General features: G+C 37.5%; 1 protein-coding gene across 1 annotated transcript in view; it reads left to right on the forward strand.

Annotated features, from left to right (window-relative positions):
• Positions 1-27669, forward strand: part of TDP1 (tyrosyl-DNA phosphodiesterase 1) — a 42570-nt gene that overhangs the window by 13834 nt on the left and 1067 nt on the right. The window contains exons 10-15 of the mRNA XM_062494475.1: positions 15-200; positions 959-1007; positions 3774-3840; positions 6675-6782; positions 8315-8417; positions 17755-17869. Coding sequence (XP_062350459.1) covers positions 15-200; positions 959-1007; positions 3774-3840; positions 6675-6782; positions 8315-8417; positions 17755-17869 — 628 coding nt within the window. The remainder of the gene's footprint in view (positions 1-14; positions 201-958; positions 1008-3773; positions 3841-6674; positions 6783-8314; positions 8418-17754; positions 17870-27669) is intronic.

A 27669-nucleotide genomic window follows, 5' to 3' on the forward strand; every position in this document is an offset into this window, starting at 1 on the left:
ATTCCCCTCACCAGCTTTTAAAGGAGCATGCTTTGTCAATACCAGCACAGGAATCCTGGCCTCTTGTTGGACAATTCTCAAGCATTGGTTCAATGGGAGCTGATGGGTCCAAATGGTTGTGCTCAGAGTTCCAGGAGAGCCTGGTGGCTGCAGGCAGCAGTGTGACAACTTTCCGTAAATGTGATGTCCCAATCCATTTGGTATGTTTTTTTAAGATGCTGGTGGCCTTTATTTAACACTTACTATTTTGTTTTGGAAATCTTAGTCATTGGTTTGCTTTTAACTTTTGGACGAGAGTAACAGTGTTTTCATCATGAAATTATATATAAGCCACTTAATGCCGTTTAGTTGTGTGTGGTTTGCTATAAAAATGTAACATAATTTCCATGTGCATGACACTAGATTATATATCTCATCAAAATTATCTTCTCATTCTATAGCTTGTCTTGCATTAGGTTTTATAGATGCAGCTGTTTTTCCCTAGTGATGTATAACTGAATCCTTAGTCATTAATACCTTTGGTCATTAGCACAATTAAGGGGAGGAGCAGAAAAGTTTGTGGCAGGAGGTTGTTAAATCAAGGAAAAATGACAGTCAAACTATGCCTTTACCATGTGCTAATTGCCCCTGCCTACTCATATCTCGTATTTGAAGTGTGAGACTAAAATCTCATAAAATGATGTTAAGAGCTAACTCTGGCAACTCTTAAAGTGGCTAAAGCAGTATTACTTGAGACTTGATAGCTAATTTTGGTTAGCTCTGTAAGAGTGGTAAAATATTAGACTTTCTGTGTTACTGGCACAATTATAGTTTTAAGTAGCAGTGTAAATTTATTAGTTCTGGAAAATGAAGCTTAATATTTTGCTCAAGTTTTCTTTAAGGTGTTTGCATGAAAATTGACAGCTTGTCTATTTAGAGCCGTGTTATTAAAGTTACTTTTTGTTTTACCTCCATGAAGGTTTATCCTACTGTGAACAATGTGAGGCAGAGTCTAGAAGGCTATCCTGGTAAGCAGATGAATCCCCATTTATTTGCTTTTTGTGGTCCTAGTGTCCTGCAAAATCACTTCAGTGATTATTGTTAAATTAACATGCAGTTCTCATCTTGCTGAGAATATGATAGAATAGGTGGCAGTAGAATCTTACTGCTTTTGCTGGAGCTCTGACTCCAGGTCTCCTGTTGTGACTGAATGGAAAAGGTTTTGTGAGCATTGATATGTAATGTTTGTCTGTCCTAGCTACGTTCATATGTCACTGTGTAGGAAAACAACAGCCCTTGCCCACTGCTCTTACTCCAGTCATAATTTAATTTGAGTGTGTCAAGTTCTCCTTCTGTTTTGATTGTAATGTCATTCTGCACAATAGGTACAATGGAGGCTAAGGTGTTATTGGTCTTTTTTTAAAATACTGTAATATACAACTGTTCTGTTCGCTATTCCCATGTTTATTTTCATTAAGTCATATTTGTAAAAGCATAGCCCCATATCTCCAGCCAACCTGAGACAGGAATGGGTACTGTAGTACCCTGATACAGGGAAGCTTCTGTTACTCAAAAACAAGTCTTCAAAAGGTTGAAGCAATTAGAAGAGATTAATGAGGACTGAAAGAAAATAATTCTTTTCTGTCTGGAAGCAGGGGAGGCTCTGAGGACCCATAGGCCTGCCAGCCTCACCTTGATCCCTAGGAAGGTGATGGAACGAGGAGTCCTGGAACTATTTCCAAATATATGATGGAAAAAGGTGGTGACTCGGAGTAGTCAGCATAGATTTGTAAAGGAAAAATAATGCCTAAGATTCAGTACAGGCTGGATAAGTGGAAAGTGCGGCAGGTTGGAAACTGGCTGAGCTGGCAGGCCTTAGAGGCTGTGAGTGTTGGCACAGAGACCAGCAGGAGGTCAGCCACTAGTGGTGGCATTGCCAAGCACTGGTCCTAGGGTCATGCTTTAATGTCTCCATCAGTGACCTGAATGGTGGGGCAGAGTACACCTGTAGGCAGTTCTTAAACATTGCAGCCTGGGGAGGAGTTGTTGATGTATTGGATGATCTTGCAGTCACTCAGAAGAACTGTGCAGAGCTGAAACTGGAGAAATGGGCAGACAGCAACCTCTTGTAATGCAACCTCGGGCAGTGCAAAGTGCTGAGCTGGGGCAAGAGTAACCCAGGCACGAGTGAAAACTGGGGGTTAACCAGAGATGAACAGCTTTGCAGAAAAACACCAGGAAGTGCTGGTGATGGCTAAGCTGAAGATGAAACAGCAATGCACCCTTGTAGCAAGAAGGCCAGCAGAATCCTGGGCTGTGTTAGAAAGTACATTGCCAGGAATGTCCTGTCCACTCTATTTGGCACTTCTGGAGTGCAGTGTCCAGCTGTTGACTTTGCAATACAATACAGATATGGGCATACTGAACCCAAGTACTGAAGAAAGCCACAAAGATGAATAAGGGACTGGAGCATCTATCATAGGAGAGGCTGAGAGAGCTGGATGATTCTTGGAGAAGAATGCTTTCCTGATAAATCTTATCAGAGTATATAAATTATGCGAAGATGCAAAGTAGAGGCAGATGCTTTATGTAGTGACTAGGGAAAGAACAAAAGGCAATTTATGTACATGGGAATCTCCTGTATCTCAATTTATCCTTACAGCAAGATGGTTTTCTGATGTTTACATGGACCAGGTTGCTCATAGAGGCTGTAGAGTCTGTTTTTGAACATACTCAAAACCTGACAGGATGCTGTACTGAACAGTGTGCTCTGTTCAACCCTGCTTTGAGCATGGAGTTGTTCTAGATGATCTCCAGAGGGTGCTTTCAACTTCAATGATTTAGTGCTTCTTTGGCTTTGCTCAGTCATTGTGTTCCTGTTCCAAGCTGGATACCTGTATTCATGCACGAGAGAAGCTTTTGAATTTTAGCAGCTGGTGGATTTTGTGCATGGAACTAGCATGAATGTTTTCAGTTTTTGTCTTTCCTCTGGTTAGTGCTTGGACATACAAAGAAATTGCAGCCAGAGAATTTATAGCTATCTGTGGTTCCCAGAATTAAGTTACAGTGTCTTCAAAGCATTCTGGTTATCTACAGCCCAGTGACTTCTTACTGTAATTTCTTTCTATTGTCAAATGACTTCATGAATTACACAACTGTGTGTGTGCAGATGAACAGTTCTGTGGGCTTCTGCAGTTTGTGCATTCCTGAGAGTAGTAAAGCTTTTGTGTCTTCTAGGACATGTTGAATATGGTAGGCTTTGCATCAAACTTTTACTACACAACACTAATATATTCAGTATGGCTGGCTGATTCTTTTTAAATCCATTTCAAGAAATCACAATGTGCATTAGCCAAAGGTCAAGTCAATACAAATATAATTTCATCATGGAAATTTGCTTTTTTAAATAACATTGCTTGGGGTTTGGAAGGCTTATTCTTTCTTCTGAGAGCTGCAGTTTGTAGGGTATAGGTTTATTTCCTCTAGTTTGCATGGGTGATTCCAGTGTGTTGATATCAAGTAGTATCATATAAAAAAACTACCCACAGTTCTCACTATATACAGTTTCTGTTTTTCCTAGTGTAAATGTGCTGTGTAGTGTTTAGGAACTCTAAATTATAAGAATGGAAAAATCCTCAGCAAGTATATACCGTTTTATACTACTGGAGCATTTAACAATTTCCTGAAAGTAACTCATGAATGTAGAACAGATAACTTATTCCCCAAGATGCTTGCTGTTTTTAGAATATCTTTCAAAAAATAAATGTACATGTTCTATTTTTTTTTTCCTTAAGCTGGTGGCTCACTTCCATACAGTATACAGACAGCACAGAAACAGCTGTGGTTGCATTCCTATTTTCAGTAAGTAGAACACAATTATTTTTTTTTTTTTAATTGGTTTTCTTTTATCCAGACTCCATGTTTAAAGTTACAGTGCTGTAATGTTTGAATGTTAAAAGCAAATAAGTGCAAGTGCTTACAAGGACAGTGTTCCTCAACTCCTTAAAATAAAGGTCTCTAGTTCCTTATCTGCTGGGTCTTCTATCCAAGAGTTAATAGAAAACATGCTGTTTACCTATAAAGATTATATGGGATAATGTTGCTACTAGATTTATGTTTCTGTAAACTTTTATATAATGTTTCCTTTTCTGAGCAGGAATAATGTTACTCCCTCTCTTTTTCACTTCCAGTTGTATTTCAGTTTCCCCACTTGTGCCTCTGTATTAATGGGATTTCAACTGAGCCACAACAAGACTAGGAAGGCTTTTTTTTGGTGGTTGCTTTATTTTTTTTCTTCTAAGTACAGCAGTCTTGCTGCAAAAATTCTCAGTCCCTTATGGCAATATCTTTTGTTAAAGATGCCTGACATTTTCTATTAAGAATTTCTATTTCCATGTGCTACTAGTTGTGCCAAATTCTAACAGTCTGACACATTCCATGCCAGATGTCTCCCACAGGCTGAATTGTTAAAAACTTACGCATGTTTAGAGAACAATGGGAAAAGTTGTTTTGCAAAGATCAAAAAACATTAATAGAACTTGTAACCTCTTACAAGACCACTTCCCGTTCCTTTCATCAGAAACATTTAACTCCTCTGGGCAGAAGTTGCTCTGGTAAGAAAATTCATTAAGTAAGATTGTGTTCAGTTGGGGTATATATTCAGGGGGCTGAAATAGAATTGCTAGTGGCAGAGAGCATCCTCCATTCTAGAAGGTGATTGTGAACCTTGCTGGTCAATGTCTAAGGAATGGAACTCAGGCAGAAAGCATGTGAGGCTTTTTTTCCTGCCTTTAAACTATGTCCTCTGAACACATTCAGCAAAGGAAGAAAGCTGCAATCAACGTGAAGCTTTCAAGATTGTTCAGTTGTGATACTAAAAGTAAAAAAAATCGTAAATCTGGGGGTGTTTGTGCAGTCTTAATTCAGTTTCTGTAGTCATACCTCATGAGAATCTCATTAGAAAAAAGATGTAATCTTTTTTTCAGTTAGTCTCTTATTTAGTACATGTTTGTGCTGTCCTACTAGGGAAAACATGGCCAAAATATATGTTCCCCTTTCTGATTTTAACTTTCTAAAATAGGACTTTCAGTCACTTTTGATGAAATTAAACTGCAGTTAGAGTCCTGTAGGTAATAGATAAAATAGAAGTGGTATAGCTCTTGCTAAGGCACACTACCTGTATCTGTCTTAAGATAAGGAGACAAAAAGGCAGTAGACTGAGATCGTATCTTGGAATAACTGCAGTTAGTGGTGAGGGGAGAAGTTTGTCCTGGTGTAAAGCAGTGAGGTAAATCTAAAGAAAATCAATTTTAAATTCCCAGTTCTACTATTCTTCCTGTTTTTCATTTTTACAATTTTATTGGAGTTACCTAATTATTTTTGTCTCATTAACTTAAAGATGCTTGCCTAAACTGTCAGTTGTGAGAGAGAGGCTGTTAACCAGGGTGTTTGAGTCATGATTCAGCCTTACAATCTTTATGTATGGAAAGTGTGGAGTTTGTAGGGGAAGACAAGTTTAGTCAGCTAATTCTGTATCATATATATCATAATCTGTCCTATAGAAACAGACTTAGATGTGGCTTGCATCAAAATATAACGAAATGTAGTTTGCATCAAACATGCAGAATTTTTCAGCTCTTTCCCTTTAAGAATACAGGACCAGTTCTCATTGTTTTTTCATTCATCACGGGAGATAGGGCTGTTAAAGTAACTAGGTCCTCACCCATTAAATACAAAGCCTCTTAATTTTAACTGTACTGTATGTGTTAGTCCTGAAAGTCAACATAGGTAAATAATTCCAGCACTTCCAAGTCAGTCTGCTCAGGCTTTTAGAGGAACACAGTGCAATTAAGTTTTTCAGAATTAATCGATTCTTTTTGATTTGCCTATTAAAGGAGAATGTTAGGTTAGGGAAACAGGATTATGACAACTGCAACCAGAGTCTTCCTTCAAATTTGGGGAAGAAAATGTCTCTGGGTGAAGGAAGGTGTGTTAAGAAGCTCTGCCTGAATTTGGGTGAGGACTAACAGCTGTGAACACGAAGTGCTTCTTAATGCTATGACTACATATCTTCAGTTATGTACATATATTTACTGCTTGCTTACCATTTAGTTCTGTAACATCAATGCTGAATTAATCCAGCAATGGCTTGTTATTTTAAACTAGTTTTTTTATATATGCATATTCTCTTAAACCCTCACATTTCTCAGTGGCTTAGAGGCACAGAAGGGGGAAGAGGAAGAGTAACAGCAGCAATCTACCAGTTGCTCCCTGCCTTTGTCATGGATAATAAGTTGTAATAAACTTGGAAAATTCTGTGAGGCTTAGTTTGGCACCAAACTCAGTTGCTTAAAGTCTCAATCATTGGTAGTCTTTGAAGAAGATACATTGGCCAGAAGTTTAGTTCCTTGAGTGTGATCTGGAATGGAAAAAACTTGTTAGGGGAACCTGACACACTGAAGAGAATATCTCCCTGGGTTGGTTGTAAGGACAAAAAGCCCTGCCCTTCTGACTACTAGCAGAATTTTTAGCAGTTCAGCTGAATGTAGTATTTTAAGATTTTCTCTAGGAGAAATAAGTATTGAGTATGACAAGTACAAGTAGTGTTCCTGAAATCATAGCGCTGTAGTATGGTGAGTATTTTTTAGACCTCCAAATAAAACCATATATGAAAATAATTCCCTTTGCTTTTCTAGCAAATGGTCAGCAGAAGTCACAGGTCGAACTCATGCTATACCTCACATTAAGACGTACATGAGACTCTCTCCTGACTTCCAGAAGATTGCATGGTTCTTGGTAACAAGGTAAACTTCTAACCAGTACAGCTCTCACTTAAGAACTTCATGTATGGGGGGTTTTTGTCAGCTGCAGGCCCGGGTGGGTCACTTCCATAACCCTCATAATATTTTAATTACTGATATGAATTTTTGTCCATATTTAATGTTTCTTCATTGCATTGCCCCATTTGAGGCTGCAGATTGAAATGATTGTCAGGAACTGATGGTAATCACGCTAAAATCTTGTCTTGAGTTGTGACTGGCAGTTTTGGACTTCAACACCAACTAAAAAATATTTTTAAATTGTGGGTTAAGTTTCTTTAAGATATGCTGTGGTGTGGTATGGTATGAATATGCTGGTTTCTACAAAACAGGTACAGTTTGGGTTAGCTGAGGCTGTCATTGGGCTGCCCTACTGATATAAAACGTACAGATATCTAGAATTTGGAATATGGTCTTTCATCAGGTTGAGTTGTTTAGCAGTCTGCCTTGATGTATAAGCTTTATATTTCTGTGGTTTAATTGTTAAAGAAGCCAAAAGAGGAAGCAAGAAATTTCTTGACTTGGAGGAAGAATGTCTCATTGTGAAGGAAAAATACAGATATGTTTCAGTTTTGCCAAAACTGATCTTTATGTAACCCTATATTCTACAGATTATGATCTGTCCTTACTCTTAAATGCTCAGCTACTTTAATATTTTTTCTCTTTGTTTTAATATTTTTTCTCTTTGTTTCATCACTCATTGATACTGTTGCCTGCAGTAGTGGTAGTGATTAATGTGCTTTTTAAAAGGTTCTAAGTAATTGAAATGTGATGCTCACTCCACCTAATACAGAAATTCATGGTTGCTTTATTTTCTTCTCATGTTTCTTCTGTTCCATTTACTGTTACCAAACAGTATCCACTATTTCCATCAGTTGAAACATAGTGTGTAAATTTTGTATTGTGATGTAGAAGTAGGTTTTGACAACAGAATTGCATATATTTTTGACTCCCAAATTGATCTACTATGTACTAGATACTGATGAAAGGTTAACTACAGCATGGTGCTGAATAGCAAATTGAAACAACCTCTTTGATAAGTGTTTGTTTTCATAAATATATCAGATAACAAAATGCCAAGAGCAAAAGATTCTGTAACGTTCTGTACTAAAATGCAAACCCACTCAGTACTAAATGTATTGTAACTAGTCATAATTGAGCTAGCCTTTAATCATCTTAAGTCATCAAATTTAAGCTATTTACCAGTACCCAATTCCTTTCTGAGATGTGCAGAGAAGATTCAAAAGGCTGAATTTGTCTTGTAGATCTGTATGACGGAAATAGGCTTGTATAATTATCCACATGTGTTGTATGAAAGCCTTTCTACATATTGTCTCTGTTGCTCCCACTGTGCTGTAAAAATAGCAATAAGGAATAACAACCAAGTCAATTTTTTTGAGAAGACTATTCTGATTGAATTTAAGTTCTTCTGCTAGAAGGACGTTGCTACACTGTTATTTAAACATTTTCTGCCCTGAAGGTTGTGCCTCACTAATACGCTTTCTTTCTCTTCACAGTGCCAATCTATCTAAAGCAGCTTGGGGAGCTCTGGAGAAAAATGGCAGCCAACTGATGATTCGTTCTTATGAACTTGGTGTTCTTTTCTTGCCTTCAGCATTTGTAAGTTCATAGTTCAAGCACAAATCTTGGGCTATGATGAAATGCTGCAAATATTTATGAATACAAGCATAGTTGAATAATCCGATCAGTAAATTCTGTATTTTCAGATTAGACAGTTAATAGGAAATGGAATTTGTGAGGTATACATAAAGTCTTGTTTTCTACACAGCAGGTATGGATTTAGTTCTGCTGTGACTTTTTTCCTCTTAGTGACAGGCAATAATATTTTAAAATTGCAACATATACTCTAAATGTTACTGGAAAGGATGACCAAATCTCTTCTTTTGTGCTTTTTAAAACTAGGCTGTGAGTGCATATTCTCATTGAGGTAAGGGGGGTGTGTGTGTGTGTGTGTGTTGTAACTTGAGAAACAATTCCTACTGTTGTACCAGTCACTGTTCTTGCTCATTCTCTGAAATGCATTTGCAGTCATGTGGCTGTCCCTTAATATCAAGTTCCTTATTGAATTACACTTGCTGGTTTTTAGCCCTCCAAAAAGTCCTGTGGTAGAATGTCATTAATTGTATGTTGTATTTAAGAAAAATGCTTCTCTTCATTGTTTAGTTGTTTTTTGTCTATTACCTGATGGGGGAAATGCAAGTTTTTTATTACATGGCTGATTGCTCCTTCCCTTTGGTGAGCTGATAGTATCAAAATGTTCTCAACAGTTAGTCTATGATCACAAACCATTCAAACTTCTTCCTGAGTGATTTTTTTTCTTTCCAGGGAAGAAACTGCAAGTTTCTCTGAAAAAGTATTTGTATGCTAAAAGTCTTTAGAAATATTTTGCTGATGAAGAGTATTTATTTCCTAGATAGTTCACAGATGATCACAAAATTTCTGTCATTTCTGCTGATTAGTAATGTAGTCCCAAGTGAATATTTACTAATATTATGACATTTGTAAAAATGTTTTCCTACCGTAACTGGATAGTTGTAGTCTCCTGAGAGTGCATATTAAGACTGATAGTTTCTGACTGCAGCTAAAGAACTCCTATATCTCACTCTTGACATTTATAATGAGTTTGCATAGTAGTAAGGTCTCTGATATCGTGAACCTTAGATTTTTCTCTCCAGCATGATTTATGTAGAAGTAAATGTGTTTACCAGGGAGTGAGAGAAGAAAAATGCTACAGCTTCTTGTATTAGGAAGCTTTTTTTTTTCCTATCAATGAGCTCTAAAACAAGAAAAAACTATTTGTATAAACAACTATTAATGAAGCATTGGGCAAACAAAGTTGTGCAAAAATTTGACTAGCTTTTCTGTGCGTACTTCAAGTGGGTAGAAAATCAGGAATATTTGAGTTAGTCTTTTTGCCAAGAATGACCATACCTGTTTTAGATCTTTCCAATCTGCAAACTTTTCACAGAAAAAAAACCCACTGAAACAACAAAAACCCTTCCCACTGCTACCCTGTCCTCCAAACCCCCATGAGAAACATTTGGCTTGCATTCTATCCTGAATCTTGCCTTTTACACAGGATTCTCTCTGTCTGCTTTTTAATAAACTTCTTTTAAGTACTGGAAGGATGAAGTGAGGAGCCTTCTCTTTTCTAGGCTGAACAATCCCAATTTTTTCAGTGTGTTTTTGTAGGAGAGGTGCTCCAGCCCCCTGATGATCTTTGTGGCCCTTCTGTGGGCTTGCTCTAACAGGTCCATGCTGGGGATCCCAGAGCTGGATGCTGCACTGCAGGTGAGGTCTTGGCAGAGCAGAGGGGTAGAATCCCCTCCCTTTCCCTGCTGGCCACACTGCTTTGGATGCAACCCAGGACACAATTGGCTTTCTGGGCTGTGAGTACACATTTCCAGGTCATGCATTGCCATTACCTGTACCCCAAGTCGTCCTCCACAGGGCTGCTGTCAGTGACTTCTCTCAGTCTATGCTCCTGTCTGGGATTGCCCTGACCCAGATACAGCACTTTGCTTTTGATTTTGTTGAAGCTAATGAGGTTCTTGTGGGTCCATTTCTTGAGCTTGTTCAGCTGCCTGTGGATGGCATTCCATCCTTCAGGTGTGTCAAATGCACCACTCAGCAGTGTGTGTCATAGACAAGCTTGCTGAGGGAGCACTCAGTCCTGCTGCCTGTGTTATTATTGAAGGTGTGAAGAGCACCGGTCCCAAGACAGCACTGAGGGACATCACTTGTTATCAGCCTCCATCTAGATATAGAACCACTGACTACGATTTTCTGCCTGTCTTCACTCCCTTAATTGTACTGGCATCAGTGCTCGGTGGATTCCTTTTCCCTTAAACCAGCTCACACTGGCCAAAACAAAACAGGACAGATTTCCAAAGGCATTCCATATAAAAGTATAATGGCCAGGCATTTATGTAGTTGTTTGTCCCTGCATATTTCATGACTTAGAGGCCTATTCTGTGAGTGTCTCTTGTCTTCTCTTAAATGTCTGTAGGCTTTTGGCAGTCACAGTCTTCTCTGGCTGAGTTCTACAACATAATAATGTCACATGAAACTGTGTTCTGAAAGTTGCTAATTTTAAGGATTTTCTTCTTGCATTGAAGGATGCAAGAAGCCTGTGATGCCTAATCATCCTTTTCATACCTCTTTCTAGACACCTTTATCTTTGTCTAGACTGAAGTTCTTATCCTGCTGAGTTGTTCCTAGAGGGGAGATTTTTTTGATCACTTTTACTTCTTCCCTCATTTTTTTTCCTCTGTATCATTTGGGCTGGGAGGGAGGTTTAAATTTGTACTTAAAATGCAGATATGATTATAGAGAAACAGATCCAGGTGTAAAACTGTTGCACAATGATGTTCTCAAGGTTCTCCTCGCTGGGTCTGTCTGTGTGGCCTGCTGTATTTTTACAAAGTGGTGTGTAACAGGTTAGCTGACCATGGTGTGAATACAATGCTTTCACTCTACAGCCCTCAATTCTCATCTTTGTGAATTATAGAAAGCTCCTATGCTTTCTCTAGGAATGCTTTCTATAAGAAATTATAGAAATACAATTTCTACAGCTTTTAGATGGCTGTAGTAAAACATGTCAGTGTGCACAAGATGGTGTTGTATTTGAGTTTCAGACCTCTCAGAGCACAACTTAATTGAAACTCATTTAAAACTTGCAAGAATGTGTAACAGTACTGTATTTTGGAAGAGAAGTTTCTCCCAGTTTCCTACATACTGATAATTAATTGTGAAGACTGGCAACTAGAAGAGAGCAAGTCACTAGATTAGTCAATATGGAGTATGTGGGAGCAAAGCAGGGAGAGACACTGAAGCTGCAGTAAGGGCCTGCAGAGACTCTTGGTAACAAGGAGGTAGTCAGACAAATACTGATATTTGGCTTATGTACATGCAGTCATCTGATATTCAAGTTGCACTGCTTAGCTTATGAATTTCTTATGCATATGCCCTGCAGTTAACGCTGCATAAAAAGTGCTTCTTTGATAACTTAAGTTTGCTTGTCAAAATGGTTTTAGAATGCTATGTGGCAGAGTAGTTTTAAGTGAAGATAACAGAACTGGGAATAAACTAAATTTTTTAGAAACAGAATTTTGTTTACAACTAAAGTTATGCAAAGTATAAACTACATGAAGTCCTTTGAAACATAACTGAGCTTTCCTAGGCCTTGAGGGACTCATCATGCTGTAGCTATTGGAATGCTGATTTAATACTGCCAGTTTCTGATAGTTCTGTTTCTTTAGTTTTTTTCATGCAGTTTTGTCACAAAGTTCATGACACGTATTCTGGTAGAAGTTAAGACTTATTATCATAGAATCATAGAATCATTTAGGCTGAAAAAAGACCTTTAAGATCATATAATCTACCTGTTAAAATATCCCTGGCAGTGGTGGAAGTTGAACCTGTGTGCCAGAGGAGATTGGAGCCTTAATCCAGCACCTGGGACTACTTGGCTATTCTGGTGTATTTGCATAGCACGCACTTAATGTCACTTATCTTAAGAACTCCTCTAGCTCTGCAGTTGGTGTCTTCTATTTTCTGCTGAATACTAATTTGGAAGTGTATCGTTCCTCACTTGCTATCAGCTGACTGTCAGTTTTTTGTTTTTAAAAAAGCACTTTGAGAATTATGCTTTGAGGTTGGGTTCTGGCCTGGTGTGCTAATACAGATTCTCAGAAATATGTTGAATGGTTATTCTTAATATAGCAGCAGCTGTTAACATTTACAGTTTTAGTGTTTAAGGAGAAAATCAGCTGATGCTGGCATTAGATCACAAGCTTCTATTGAGTAAAAAATAGTGTTTATAAGAAAGATTGTCCTGTGTTTGAACTACATTTCCCTTTCCATCTCTATTTCTCACCTCCTACATCTACACTCTCTTTTTCAACTTGCTCTTTCAGCTGCTGGGGATTCCTTTCCAGAGGCTGAGATAAAGTACATCTTTAACAGGTAAAACATGTAGTGAGAACAGAATGACCAAAAAGCATGGAGTTCTGGGAAGCATGTTCCAGTTATTAGTTTGTTTGAAAAGTCTTGAAAGTGACTATTGGAAGCCTTTGAAGTAAATGGTTTTTCCTCACAGCTTCTGTGTCTGATAAGATGCTAAAATAAATTGAGCTTGACCTGTAAAATAGTATAAAAATTCGTGAAGTACTTAAATCTTCTTAGAGATTTGTTGAGTATGGTATTGGCTCAGTCAACTTTTAGAAATACAAGCTCAGATAAATATAACAGATGCTGTTAAACTGAAAACTTAGTCATAATTGCCTACCTAGTGCTATCAAATCCTACAATTATATCTAGATAACCAAACTCAGACAACTAACAACAGTATTTCAAATTCTGAAGTGGTGTATTTGATGGTGAATACTCACTGGAGTGAAGTACTGTTTTATAGTTGACTCTGGGGCTCTGTGTATGAACTGAATCTGGATTTGGGAGCAGCCAGGCATTATGCATGTGATTTTCAGAACTGAACTGTTTAAATTTTTGCTGCATTCACATAACTGAGCCAGGCGCCTTCAGTCACAGCTCACCTTAGAGCAGAACCAAAATCAAGTCGGTTAAGCTCTTTGACTGTAGCATCAACCTCCAAGGCAATGTAGTACCACTTTCTTCTTTGGTTTCTCTAGTTTTAGATTAAGTCTTTCATCCCCTGTAAAATAGAGTGGGTGTGGGAAAACTAATGCAACGTAAGTAAACAAAGATTTTGTATCTACACTTCAGGATGTTAAGCCTTGCTTTAAGTGCTCACAGAACTGCCACAAAGTTTTCGAATTCCAGTGTTAAAGACACCCAGACACACGCTTTCCAAACCAAGAAACTTTGGGTTAAGATAACCTGAATTTGTCACTGTGGGCTTCTTAATATCTTCTGGTACAGTCGAATAAAGTTGTCTTTTGAATAATCGTGCCCATTGTTGAGGAAGGATTTTGCTGTGTATTCTGCTGGCCAGATGAGCATGGCCCCTGTAAAGTTTGTGTGCATCCTTAATTCTTTGCTGCCCAAAATAGTAAGTTTGTGTATAGTTTTGCCAAAGAGGACTGATTTTTCTGTTTAGTGGCATTGGAAACAATAGTCCTGTAATCATCCAGTGGGATAATCAGTTGTCTCCTGTTAAAAGTTAGTTTGGTAGGATCAAAATGCTGTAATAGTATCAGTCTTAATTCCTACTTCAGTAGGGCTAGCAATTCTTACCTTTATCTTGTATGATCTCTTTTTTTAGAACCTGCATTCTGCTTTGTGTATGGGGCAAAAAACCCTCAAAAACTGGAAGGCACTATTTTAAAAGCTGTTAAACTTCCTTTTCCCATTCTTCCCAATGATTGCTTTTTCAATGTATGATGCTAAGGTGCTAATAGAAGCCAGATCAGCACCTAAAGTTTTATAAGTACAAAAAAATTCTTTCCCAGTTGAGATACGTGTTTGTTAACATTTCAAAATGTATTGCTATAAGCGGCAGTCAAAGAGCAAAATAAAGCTGTGGAGGGGAAACATCTGAAAGAATAAAATATGGCTGAGGAAAATTTACAAGTCAGACAAAATTATTTTAGGCAAGATCCTGCTGGTTTGTTTTTTGGAAACAGCAATGAGAGCTGTCAACATTCAGGAAATGCTCAAAACAGACAAAGTGTGTGACTTACTTCAATTTCTATGTGAAAATAGACACATAAGTTATTTTTAAAGGCATGTGAATCTCCTCAGAAAGCCTTGTTAAAGAATGTATTCCACAAGCTAGATGCTTACTCCAGGGTGTTTTGAGGAAAACGAAATGTCTTTTCTTAGATTAGTATTTCCTGAATGGAACATATCTATAGGTTAAATTCTGACAGACAACAATTTTGGGATGAGCTGGTAGTCAAGTGGCATTGAAGGACAGAATTAGAGTCTTTCAGAGGGGATTGAGTACTGAGGAAGAACAAGGCAGAGGAAAGCAAAGTTATAGAATAAGAGAGGAAGCAAAATGCCTGAAAAGAAAGATGTAGAAGAAATTAAGCAGAAACAAAAAAGTTGCAAGATTGAGGAAAACTCTGAATAACAGGGGGGAAAAAAAACAGGTGAAAAATGTCCTTACTTTGGAGATAGAGGCTGAAGTAGGTTGTGTTTTACAGTGTGCTTTGTGATAGGAAGGGTTTCACAAATGTTCAACTCAGATGTTGCCATGCAGCAGCTTTGTAATTTTGGTGCTGTTGATCAGGCATATGAAGTTTGTTGTAGCATAAGAACCATCTCACAATACAGCAGAGAAACCTTCTCTGCTGTTCCACATTTCTTCCATAGGTGATGTAGAAGACAGAAAAGCTCACAGGGTGTCTGGGTATTCAAACCTCATATATGTCACATGCATGCTGACAGTTAAAATGTCATCTTGTGAGTAGTATCTAGGAATACACATGGCCCAGACCCTCCCACCAATTGCAACCCTCACCACCTGACTGCTGTGAGTTGTGAAAATAAATCTCTTGGCACCACCACCACTTACACAGTTTCTGTTGTTTGTGAGCTAGAATCCCTAGTGTATTTCATGTTTGTTCCACTACAGACTGAAATATGGTTATTTGCATTTTTACATTAAATTTCTACCAATCCCTGAGTGATTCAAATTCATTGGAAGTAAGGCTATACAACTTGATTGTTGCATTTTGTCTAAGTAATTATGATTTTTTTTCCAGTAATTTTCAAACCCTTAGATGTTTATGAGCTTTTAAAAATAATCTTGCATATTTACATTGGTTTGTTTTGAACATATTACTTGTTACCTCAAGGCTAAGCTCCACAAAATGCTGTAGGCTGGTTTTAATGAAGACTCATCAAAATATCTGACTTAAATAGTATAAGAAAAGGAAGTTCAAACTGAATTTTCTTTCACGCAATCCTTTAGCATGGACCTTGTTTGTTTGTTTCCTCTATTCTTTCATTTAAAAGGCAGTGGCTTTTTCCTAGTTATTGAAATCATGTATAGTGTTTCTTACATCATAACCTGTAGTTTGCTCTTTTGGTCATGAGACAAAAGATGCATCTATATTCTAAAGGAGATTCTTGAACTGACTTGTTAGAACAGCTGTCTGGCATTGTCAGCTCTCCTTTTCCTAGGTCACTATTCTTCTTGAACATTAAAGAAAAAGGCATAAGGCTGAATTGATTCCCATGCTTTGTATGGTCATGCAGATGTTGCTGTCTCCAACTTAAAATTATAATATTTGATGGTGTAAAATTTCAGTGAAGAGAGACTTGCAGTACTGTATATAGATGGGACTCTCTATTCAGTGTGTGTGTGTGTGTGTTTGAATGCCACAGGATTTTTTAGTGGTAATTAGGATGCTTGCTTGTGCTATCACAAAACAGTAATGCTGTAAAACTCAGACTGGTGGACCATAGAACTTGGATAAAGTGTAAGTTAATATTTGGCCATGAGCTGAAGATGTGCACTCACAGCCCAGAAGGCCAGTTGTGTCCTGGGCTGTATCCAAAGTAGTGTGGGCAGCAGGGAGAGGGAGGGGATTCTGGTCCTCTGCTCTGCTCTGATGAGACCCCACCTGCAGTGCTTATCCAGCTCTGGGGTCCTCAGCACAGGAAGGACCTGTTGGATTGAGTTCAGAGAAGAGACACAGAAATGGTCAGAGCTAGAGCAGTCTCCTAGGAGGAAAGACAGAGAGAGCTTGGGGTTGTTCAGCCTGGAAAAAGAGAATGCTCCAAGGAAACTTTATTGCAGCCTTTTAGTACCTAGTGGGGGCTTGTGAAAATGGTGGGGACAGACTTTTTTAATAGGAATTGTAGGAACAGGACAAAGGGCAGTAGTTCTAAACTAGAGGAGGATATATTTAGATTAGGTCTAAGGAAGAAATTATTCACTGTGAAGGTAATGAAACATTGGCACAGATTGCCCTAAGAGGTGGTAGATAGCCCATTCCTGGGAATCCCAGGATCAGATTGGATGGGGCTCTGAGCAACCTGCTACTAGTGGAAGGTGTCCCTCCCCAGTGTACAGCAGTGGAACTAGATGACCTTTGAAGATCCCTTCCAACCCAAACTATTCTATGATTTTTAGGAAGAAAAATAGTTGCCAGTAATATCTTATAAATAAATAAAAAACTTGATGGCCTTTAAATTTCTAGTCTGTTCTAATCAAACTGTACTTGACTGACAGGAAGCTAATTGAAATCTCAGAACTAATAGATTTTGCTTTTGTGTAACTCACTTCTGTTGGGATCCAGTTGCTCTGGAGAAGTAGCTAAGCAATACCATCTGCCCAAGTTACTTTATTCACTTTAAATCTCTCTACCTTTGTACTGTATTGCATTTTTTCTTTTTATAGTCCTTAACCTTGTTTGACAGTAATGCTGTCATTCTAATATGAGGGTAGTCTTTGAAGCTTTTGTGCGAGCAGTTCCAAATCGTCATTAATTTTTTTGTGTCCATGGTTGATGTTACTCAAGATGTCTGAAAAGCATGGATTTGAAGACTTGTTTCTATAATGCCAAGTGATTTCTAGTTTATTCCATGAAACATACTGAGCATCCAGTTAATGTGGTCAGAATGAAACTAAGCAGCAAAGAGAAATTTTTAGAAGCTTTTCACTTTAGTTAAATATTAAACACTGAAGGAGTTCACCTAGTGAACCTGGAAATAAATTGGTATATATGTAAGGGCCTGAGAAGGCAGAATATATCCAATATGGATCCACATGTGGGGCCAAGCCAATGGATGTAATAAAAGAGAAGAGCTGAAATAATAGAAGTAAGAGAAGCTGAGTTTTAAGATATGAAGGTGCTTCATGAAGTATCTAATCTCAGTAATGGAGGTAAAAGGTTTTGTTCATTAAAATAGCTCACTGAGAAAGTATCTATTGTAAATTTAATTTGTCTTTTCCCCAGAAGCTAATCAATCTTTTCTTCTGTATGTTTTGCTTCTTTCATAGGGATTGGACAAAGGTTACTTTCACGTAGGAAGGAAAAAGCTTCCAGAAAGGAAGGATTCAGCAACATATTTTCCTGTACCTTACGACCTGCCACCAGAACAATATGGAAGCAAAGGTAAGTTGTGACTTCAGAGGAAAAGTATGTTTGTATTCTACATGAAGCAAGTTAATTGAGAACTCTGAGTCAGTTGAATACTGCTGTGCTCCAAAGATTTATTTTAACTTTTTTGTGGTGTGATTGTAGGCGATTTGATATCAGTTCCATGTTTTACTTGCAACTTCAAAGAAAGCAATTAGAAGGTTGTTTATTCTAATATTTTTCTTTATTGTTTAAGTTTTGGATCAGTAACTTCAGTGCTAGTTTTTAGTCCTCTTTCGTGATTCTTACATGCATTATGGAATCAAAATGGGTTTTTTTGCAGAGCTAATAGGAGGAGGAATATTGAAAAGGGAATGTTTGGAAGAGCGCAGGCATGAGCTAAAAACAGTCCTCTGGAAGTGGAATGTGAAAGAAGTACTGTAGTGCAAATGTGAAAGCATTCCTATAAATCAGAAGAAAGAGGTGTTGCTTTTCCTCCATTCTATTTTTCATAGGTTATATTTCGTAACACTTGAAGAGATGTACAAAATCTCAACTGTTGCAGTTTGAGATCATCTCTAGAACATGCAAATCAGGAAAGTGATAAGTGAGTGTGGCTGTGGGGTGATGGCTGAAAAATATAAAACTATATTGAGGATAATATTGATGTGCAACCTGCAATATTTGGGAAGAGTAACTGTTTATATTTTTGTCCTTAAAACAAATGTCAAAAGGCTGTAACTTCCTTTTTAGGAAACCTTGATCTAAGAAAGACAGCATCTAGGACAGAGCTTGAAATAGGAGTAACATAGGTAGTTTATAGAAATTCACATGTTTCAGTAGGTGTTTGAAGTAATGAATGGTGTGGGGAGAAAGAGCATTTAAAAGCTAAGAAGTCAACAGACTTTAAAATAGTCTTGCAGAGTAAGTAACAGTGAAGGCACAGGGTGATTGAAGCTCTGCTGCAGGATGAAGCTTGGTGCTTGAAGTAAGATGGCTTCACCAGCATATTCTACATTAGGTGACCTGTAGTTAACACCAACCATGAGGCTTCCTCTGTTGGCTTGACCTCAGTTTTTTACCGGTACACTTTCACTAATTTTTGCTTTTCAAACACAGCTCTATGCAGTTGATCCACTTTTTTTTCTATCTGGTGGAAAGCCTTCCTTCCTTAGATAAGTTTGTAGCCATTGATTGAAGTGTTGTGTGATTCAGGCCACCAAGTCTTTGTACAGTGGCTCCAAGTTCTTGTTTGCTGTCCATGCATGCATTTGTGTATATCCATGTCAGCTGGGCTGTTGACCATGTCACTCTTTTTTTAGAGGAACAAGCCTTAAGTGCTTTGCAGCATTTCACAGGTATTTTCCTGTTGGTTCCTAATGCAGCAGCAGCCCCTGGCTCTTGTGTTGCTCAAAACTCCATCCTCTTTCACTACTACATCTAGATTAAATTCCTTGCTTGATGTTCTGGCCAGCTTGTTGGCAAAGAGGTTCATTCCCCACTTAGGTGAATCCCTTCAGCTTCCAGCAAGCCTGGCTTCTCACCAGTAGACCCATGGTCATACAATTCCAAACCTTAAATACAGTGACACAGCCAAGCATTCACCTCCTCAGCTCAGATGCACGTTCTGTAGCTTCTGGAAAGATGGGTTGTTCTGATCTAAGAACTTACTGCTTGCCTAAGAGACCTCTTAAGTCATTTCAGTTTTCCCAGAGAAAAAATATTGGTGCAGTGTAGAAATGATAATGCAAACTTATGCTGTTTGATTCAGTGTGAAACACAGTCTGAGTACTGTTACTGTTGTGTTGGGGAGCAGAGGCAGGGACTGTGCAGGGCTTATGAGCTAATGACAGGGTAAGAATGTACTACACCTACATCAGCTGGCTGCTGTGCTCTGGTGGGATATGTATGCACTGTCTGCTTGTTAACCAATGCTCAAACTGATGAGTTTAGGGAAATTTTTCTAAGAGGTCATACTTAAGATTTGGAGATTTTAAAGCAGATAACCAGAATCCATGTGTATTCTCAAATGTTTTATATACTATCTTACTTGTGCATAAATGTGCTTGTATAGTTGATATTGTCCTTGGTTTAATTCCAGCATTTAACCTATTGTGTCAGTGAATTTTATGCATATTTCAACTAAACGTAAAGATTTTTTTTTTTCCAAGTAACATTTTTTCACTTTCTGCATGGAAAACTTACTTCTCTAGTGAACTGATTTGACTGTAGTTCTGGCTTTGGGTCTTAGCTTTCTCTGGTGATAAGCACAGATGTCAGAATTCAGGTTGTCTATGCTTTGGCAGTGGAAATTAAGCCAGCTGCCTATGCTGGTTCACATCTCTTTCCTGAATATTCTGTTTCAGTCCATCAGCCTCCTGGTGGCAATGATGTTGAAAGAATTCTCATGTTGAGGGAGGGACTCATAAAATAATCTGTCCTCAACAATACAGTTGTCAACTCCTAAACTTTCTGGAGTGTGATATAAATAGATTTATTTTAATAAAGTCTTGAGAAGCAAAAATGCAAATAATTATCCTTTTCCCTAAGAAACCATATTGACTGATCCTTATAATTGAAGGAGAAAAGGCTCTGGGGGATTTTCCTTGAACTAAGATTCTCTAACCACAGCAAAACAGAGTACATGTCACTTTGATATAAGCAGAAAAATCCTACGAGTGGCAGGAGAAAGGACAAGTGGGCAGAATAGTGAAGAGATGGTCAGGAGCAGGGCCATGCATTTACCATGAAGTTCTACTTAGAAAATTCCAAAATTTTTAAAAAAGACACATTTTCCTGTACTTGTACAAATTCTAATAGTGGATCAGATGTACTTAGAGGATTATCTTGTTTTATAATGTAACAAAATAAAAGCCGTTTCCTAGTTTGTGGAAATAATTTAATTGCAGAGATTCTCTGTCATTCTGTCACAAAGGCTTTCTGTGATACTAATTGATTCATATTGGACAGGACTTCAGCATTAAAATGGTTGCATGTGAATAAATGCATCTTGGAAAGTAATAAAATATATCTCAGGACATGCAATTACAAACTTATCAGTCAGTTATGTAAATAATTTGTCTCAGACATAATAATTCACGAGGTTAAGCCACAACCTTTTGAAATCCATTGAGTTCAATATGAAATAGTGAAATGAAATAAATGAAATAATTTGGCCTTTATCCTACTTTTCTTGGACCAATATAACAGGGAAGAAAAAGATAAACAAGTCTTGTCCTGCTTTGCCTGGTTTGCCTTATTAGTCAATGGGTTTCATTCTAAAACTCGAGTTTTAGGCAAAACAGAAAAAAATAGGATCACTTGGATAAAGAGTCAAAGATTTTCTTCCTGGTTTTCTTCCAGAAATTTCCAATGAATGTAAGTTGATCATTGTTAGACAGATAACTTCTTGGATTTATATTGGTTTTCTCTCCTAGAGAGATGGATTGTCCCTTACTGAAACATAGTCATAGCCTAAGCTGTACTCATTGAAGGGTTCATTGATGTGTGTTAGGATGCCACCAGTAAGGAAATCATAATATTTGAAATTATATTATGACATATTTAAAATTTTGCCATTGCTTTCTTTTAGTTTCCAGCTGTATTTCAGACTTGCACAGAGACATGTTTTACACTATGTGAACAGGTAAACTACCTGCTTCAACCAGCCAGAGTAATTGGATCTCCCTGAATTGAACTAAGAATAAAATTTACCTGAGTCTCAAACTATTGCTGGGAGTAGCATAGGCACTTGAAGTTGCGATGGGAAGTTTGTAAAATTTCTTCTGTGAGAGAAATCATAACAGAAATATTATAAGTAGTTTATTTTGACTAGATAGGATGATTAAAAATAACGAAAAACAAAAATACCCCAAACCAACCATCCCATCAAAGGTACCAGCAAACACTATAATGCTTGGAAAAATAGGTTTGGACTTAAAAATAGCTAGAAAATTGTTATATAATCAATTAGCTCAATGAATAGCGAATCTATGGTTTATAGGTGTTGTAAAATATATTCTTGTATTATAGTATACTATTTTGGGCTACTTCATTTGGTGTTTTTCCTAGTGAGTTGCACTTAACTTTCTAGTTAGAGGTAAGTGTGATGAAATTTCTGTTTAATTGGCTTTGTTTTCTGCTTTTTAAAGGGAGACCTCAGCAGGTGAAACATTCCTCTGCATTATTATTCTGCCAGATTTTAGATTTATTAATCATGTGTACTTGCTGCCAAACTCTTAAGCACTTTTGAAAAGATCTAAAAATAGATCTATCAGCAGTTCTTTAAGTTATGACTAGGTTACTAGAAGGAATTTATAAAAGGTTTTTCTGAGCATTTAGTTTGAAATGCTCTGAAACCTCTTAAACCCTCTGGAAGAGAATCCTGTAAAATAGGGGTGTAAATGCATTCTAATAAACAAGCTGTTTTATTTAATTTTCTCTTAAGTGTATATATTGAGATCAAAGGAAGAAACCATTAGTTGAATAATAATATATAGAAGATAAATGTGTATGCAAGAAAATAAGACAGATGCCAACTCAGATGAGATGACCCTAGAGTGAAGCTACATATTAGTCTCTCTACATGCCAGTTACATGAATTACCTTTGTTGTTCTGCCCTTTGTTGCAGATTTCTTTCCTGAACAATTCTCACAACTTGTAAAAATATATTAAGAGGTATTTCACTATGTTCCAGTGGGAAAAACTATTACACCCTTGGGAAGTGGGGGCTAAAGCTGTCAAATCTCATGCTGGAAAAATGAGTTCAGGCATTGTGCAGAAATTGACAGTCCATTTAATTCATTAGTCCTCTAGCTGAAGTTTTCAACCTCTGACAGCAGTGATTTCATTAAGGATGCACAAAAGGATCTTTAACATATCTCACAAGAGCAGCTCTCTCCCTTGTGAAGGGCCCTGCTCACTGTTCAATGTTCCATTGCCACACTTACATGGAAAAGCAAATTGACCTTTTTCTTGCAACTTCAGATATTCAGTGCTTGATATTTTGTCTGATTTTCAATGAGTGGGAATTGGGAGTATGGTGAAGTTACATTTGGTAAATACTTATAGTGATTTCAGGAAACTATAGTAACACTGCATCTCATTTTTTTACATATAACGTGTTGTGCTGGATGAAAGGAAGAAAGACTTCATGGCGTATTTGCCTCTAACTCTGGTAGGCTTAGGTATTTATGTTTAACCTGTTACCTGAAGAGTTGAAGGAATGTTCATTTATCCTGCTTTGTGCTAGTGGCACAGTGCTTAAAAGAAGAGATTGGCATTTTGTCCAGCAAAGCTATAGGAATTCTTTGTTCCTCTGAACTCCCTCACAGGGACCTGCAGTATCCTCAGGAGGTCATATAAGTTCTGGAAAAATGTCACTATTTGTGGTTTCTACCTTTCTCTCACCTTTGTTTTTTGTTCTAAGTTCTAGAATGCTCTGCTACTTTCTCTGTCAAGTAGTTAAAATATTTTTTGGAAAAATTAAGATAGAAGACTTCTGGGAAAGTAACTAATATTTTTCAATAATCACCTTTTTTTTCCTAATTAATGTTGCATAGCTGCTTGAAACCTACTTTCTAGGGTTTGAAGGAACTAAATTAGCAACATCCCGTATGAATTTTTAGAGAACTCCAAGTACTTTCAGTGTGCCTAATATGGTACAAAGTCTAAGAGAATATCCTTTCTTCTTAGTAGATGACAACTAGAAGCTAGTCCAGTTTCTAGTGGTTCTAATACATTGAGCAGAAAATATTTCACTTATTTAACATTCAGAGCAATGGTAAATATACATCAGAGTATGTGTAGAAGTTTAGTTTTCAATTTTTTCAGGCAACAAGTGTATATTTTTCAGTGTAAATCATGGCCCAGGGTAAGAAAGCCAGGGTTGGAACCAATCTCATTTGTGTTGGTCTCAGTTCCTTTCTTGCAGAACCAAAAGCAGTATTATTGAGTGCTAAACCTGCCGTTTCAGATTGAAGCTCTCATAATGCATCTTGACATCAGACACTGCCTCAGAGGACCTCCCAGAGTCCAAGTGTAACATTTGAGTACACTTGTTCTCCCAGCTGTTTATGACTGTGAAGAAATTAACACTGCCTGAGAAGAAACTCCAGTTCCAGAGTCACTATTTAGTTTGGCCACTTCTATTTAATGTTATGATCAGGTTGCAGACCAGAAGGAGCCACTTGACTATCTGATTTGCCACACACTACTAGCCAACTTCTTTGAGCTCAAAGCTTATGCTTGGCTAAGGGAGATGTGCTTCAGATTATTAGGTGAGGGCACTCTTATGAGATGGCAAATTCACCAGATGGTCAGAATTTTGCTTCTATAGTTGATCAATTCAAGAATTTTAAAATGCAGTTTGGTTTGGGTATTCTTTTTTTATGGTAGATGTATGATGCCCAGTCTAGTTTTGGAACTTATGTGATTTGAGCCATCTTGTGCAGAATGCAAGATTTGTAGTTGAAGTCTGAGGAAATTAACAGTATGATATCCTGACAGATCAGAGTTAAGGTTGCACAGAGGACTTTTACCTGGGCATTTTTCCTTTAGACTATTTCTTCACAGATGCTTTAAATTGCCAGCAAAAGAGAGTTATATTATGCATGCTTGCATGTTTCCTTGCTGCAGGGAATAATATGTATATTTTACATCTAGTGGTTTTAAAATCAAGAATAAGATCATTCCTATTCTGATGTGACAAAGGACCTCGTTAATTTTTAGCAGATAACATTTGTTGTGTGTACATTAACATTATTAACTCTTTTCACATTGCTGTTTTGAGCAATTGCAATTGATCACCTCCAATAGTCAGCTGAACAGCAGAAGGCCATTTGTTGGCAGCAGTTGTGTCTTTAGGGCAAAAGAATTTTAAAAAAGATTCTGGTAGCTGACAGTACTACTCAATCTCTAGATAAATAAATCATATAGATACATCAATCTGCTGAAGGCCTCTGTAGGTAACCAACAGATGCAGGCTGTCATAATAAAAAAGACTATCACAAAGCTCAATGTATCAATGATACTAAGATAAATAAAACCTATAAACCAGCAGGATAATTTGAGAGTTCCTTGAAAGGGAAGCTGAAAATTATCCAGTCTGGAATTTGGGAATCATGCACACAATAGCCTATCTTACTTAGCAAGATATCATTATATAAATAAAATTTCTTTGTGTCTCAAAACCACAAAGTACTCAGATTTTTATTTTCATGTAGAATCTTCTAAATGAGTACTGCAATATTGTTGTGTAACATTTTTGTCGTGCAACAGCATCTCATTGAGTTCCTGTCATCACATCTCAGTTGCAGTATTGCTATTATCTCTCTTACCAATGCAAGTTGCTTGCTGTAGTCGAGGAATTTCACTTCATTTGTGATTTAGATATTACACAGTTTACTGACTGAGTAAATCATCTGTTGTGTGGAGGGAACTTGAAACTTCTAATTCATAAGTTTATCAAGGATTTTTTTATAACAGTTTGGGGGAGGTCTCAGAAAAGTGCAAAATACTTTTATTCCTCATCAAATCACCACTTTGAAACAAAGCAAATCCTGTGTGTAAAACTGCAGTACTGGGTTTTGCTTTTTTTCCTTTTTTTCCCCATACAAGTGATCTTTGTCCTGGCCCATAGAAATTGTCACTTGGTGAATATTCATATAGATCCCATATCTGTTCCCCATCTGCCTTTCCTCCTTCTTGAGATCTTTAAGTATAATTTTTGCATTGAGAGGAACAAGATTAATTCCTTTTCAAATGCTGTGCTCATCCAGAGGGCGGGGACAAGAGAGTCTGAGGTGTAGTGTGCACCTTTTGCAAATGCTTAAGGAAGAACTTCCCAGATTCACGCGACAGGGAGTGAGTTTGCCATGTATATGTAGAATGACTTGAAGTCTGGTTATTTGTAACCTTTCTGTATATGTGAATACTTGTTCCTTTGAAGCTACCCTTTTCAATTAATTAGAGGTAAGAATCCAGTCTCTGGGTTTAGAGATAAGCCAGGAATTCTCTCATCCAGATCTCTACTCACACTGCAAAAGATACCTGTAGGAAGAGGATCACAAAGATGCTTTCATTGTGTTTTATACTTTACTATTCAATTGCATGTTCCTGGTTTTGACTGTATCACCATATTGATGAGAACATCAAGGCTTGAGGTGGCCTGGCAGCATGGATTTTCTTGAGTGATAATCAGGTGTTAATCAAAAAAAACTTGTCTTGTTCTTCAGAGGCTCTCTACCTTTAAGTAAAATGTGGTAGTCTATTCAGTTGTGAGAGAATGCTCAAAAATCTGAGTGTTTCACCTGAGCTTTCAGATAATGTTTAAGTAGCAGTGGGACTGGAATGGCCCCATTTATTTTAGCAAGTGCTGCCTCTACTGCTGGAGTTCTGCTGCTTGTAAATGAGGCAAGAGCAAAGCTGTGGTACCAGCCTAGTAGATAACACTAACTCCAGTCAGGTGCAGTTGAGACAAAGTTGGAGTATCAGAAATGAAATACTGATCTTGAAATGTGTGGAAGGTAGGTATGTTAAGGACGCTTTAAAAATTATTTTATGGGACTTTTGTTTGCTCCCCCCAAAAAGATCAGAAGAATTAATTTTGAGAAACTTGGTAGTCATTTTCATGTGCTGCAGTAAGCAGCTACCATCATATAGTACTTGTACACAGTCATTGTCTCTCTTGTTGTTATAGATCCTATTAACAGTGATGAATAATTTTAAATTGAACCTGAAATTTTATAAATAACTGAGTTAAATTTGTATCAGCAATAGTTCTACATGTGACTGTTAAAATACTGTCAGCTGTTCTATAAAATCAACAGCCTCCTATTAAAGGAACAAAGTTCCAAGTACAATAATAGCTACCTCGAGCAAATTTTATTTAGACAGCTACAATTAGAAAGAATTAAATTAGGTATTGAGGCCTCTCAGCATGCGTTAAGGGGGTGACTGAAGTTATTTCTGTACATCTAAAGTTTTCCTTTGCCTGCATGTTTTGCTGAATTAAGCAGAGTAACTGCCAGATGGTAGGGAAGTAGGGAAGCTGGATAGGTCTAAGCTGCATAATGTACTCTTGAGTGACAGATTCCAGTGCTTGAGTGGGACTGGATTTATTCTGATGTCATAGACAGAGGTCAGTGTTCAAATCTGAATGTATGTTTGGAATCCTCAATGCTTTTCCCAACATTTGCTTTATTCTGTACCCATTTTTTTAACTGTTAATGTTTACTGTCTGGTAAGGTATTCACCTAAAATACAAAAGGTACACATGGCTGTCCAGCAGGAGACTGCTAAACAAGCTTGGGGAAATAATGGTGATACTACTTTTTTTTTTTTTTTCTTTTTAAGAGATGACTCAAAGTCTAGATATCCTGCAGTTGAGCCAGAAACCTAGAGAGCTTTCTTGGTAGTGCACTGTGAGTTAAGTGCTATAGTTTCTTCCAGTTTCTGATGCCTTTTATTTTTTTTATAAGCTTTGAAATCACCTGTCCACTATAACAAAAAAACAGCCAACTACCCTCCTGTTCCCTTCCTGCTGTAAACATTTTAAAGCATTTGCATAGCTGGGATATGTTTTACTGCAACATATGGAACTACAGTACAAGAATTAAGGACACTCTAGTAGTGAGTAAAAATGAGCACTTAGTAACAATGGTCCCTCTGTCCCATGTTTAATTGACATGGTACTTGTCACAGTGTGCTGTTGTGTAATTTATATAACCCTTCGTTACTGTTTTTGTCACTTTCTTCCTCTCCTTGCTACAGTAATTCTCACTTCCTATATTGGCAGAGTTGTCATTGGATCCTGTACATTTAAAATTGGATAAAA

This window comes from Cinclus cinclus, chromosome 6 (genome assembly GCF_963662255.1).
Source record: "Cinclus cinclus chromosome 6, bCinCin1.1, whole genome shotgun sequence".
In the NCBI taxonomy this organism is placed as follows: Eukaryota; Metazoa; Chordata; class Aves; order Passeriformes; family Cinclidae; genus Cinclus; species Cinclus cinclus.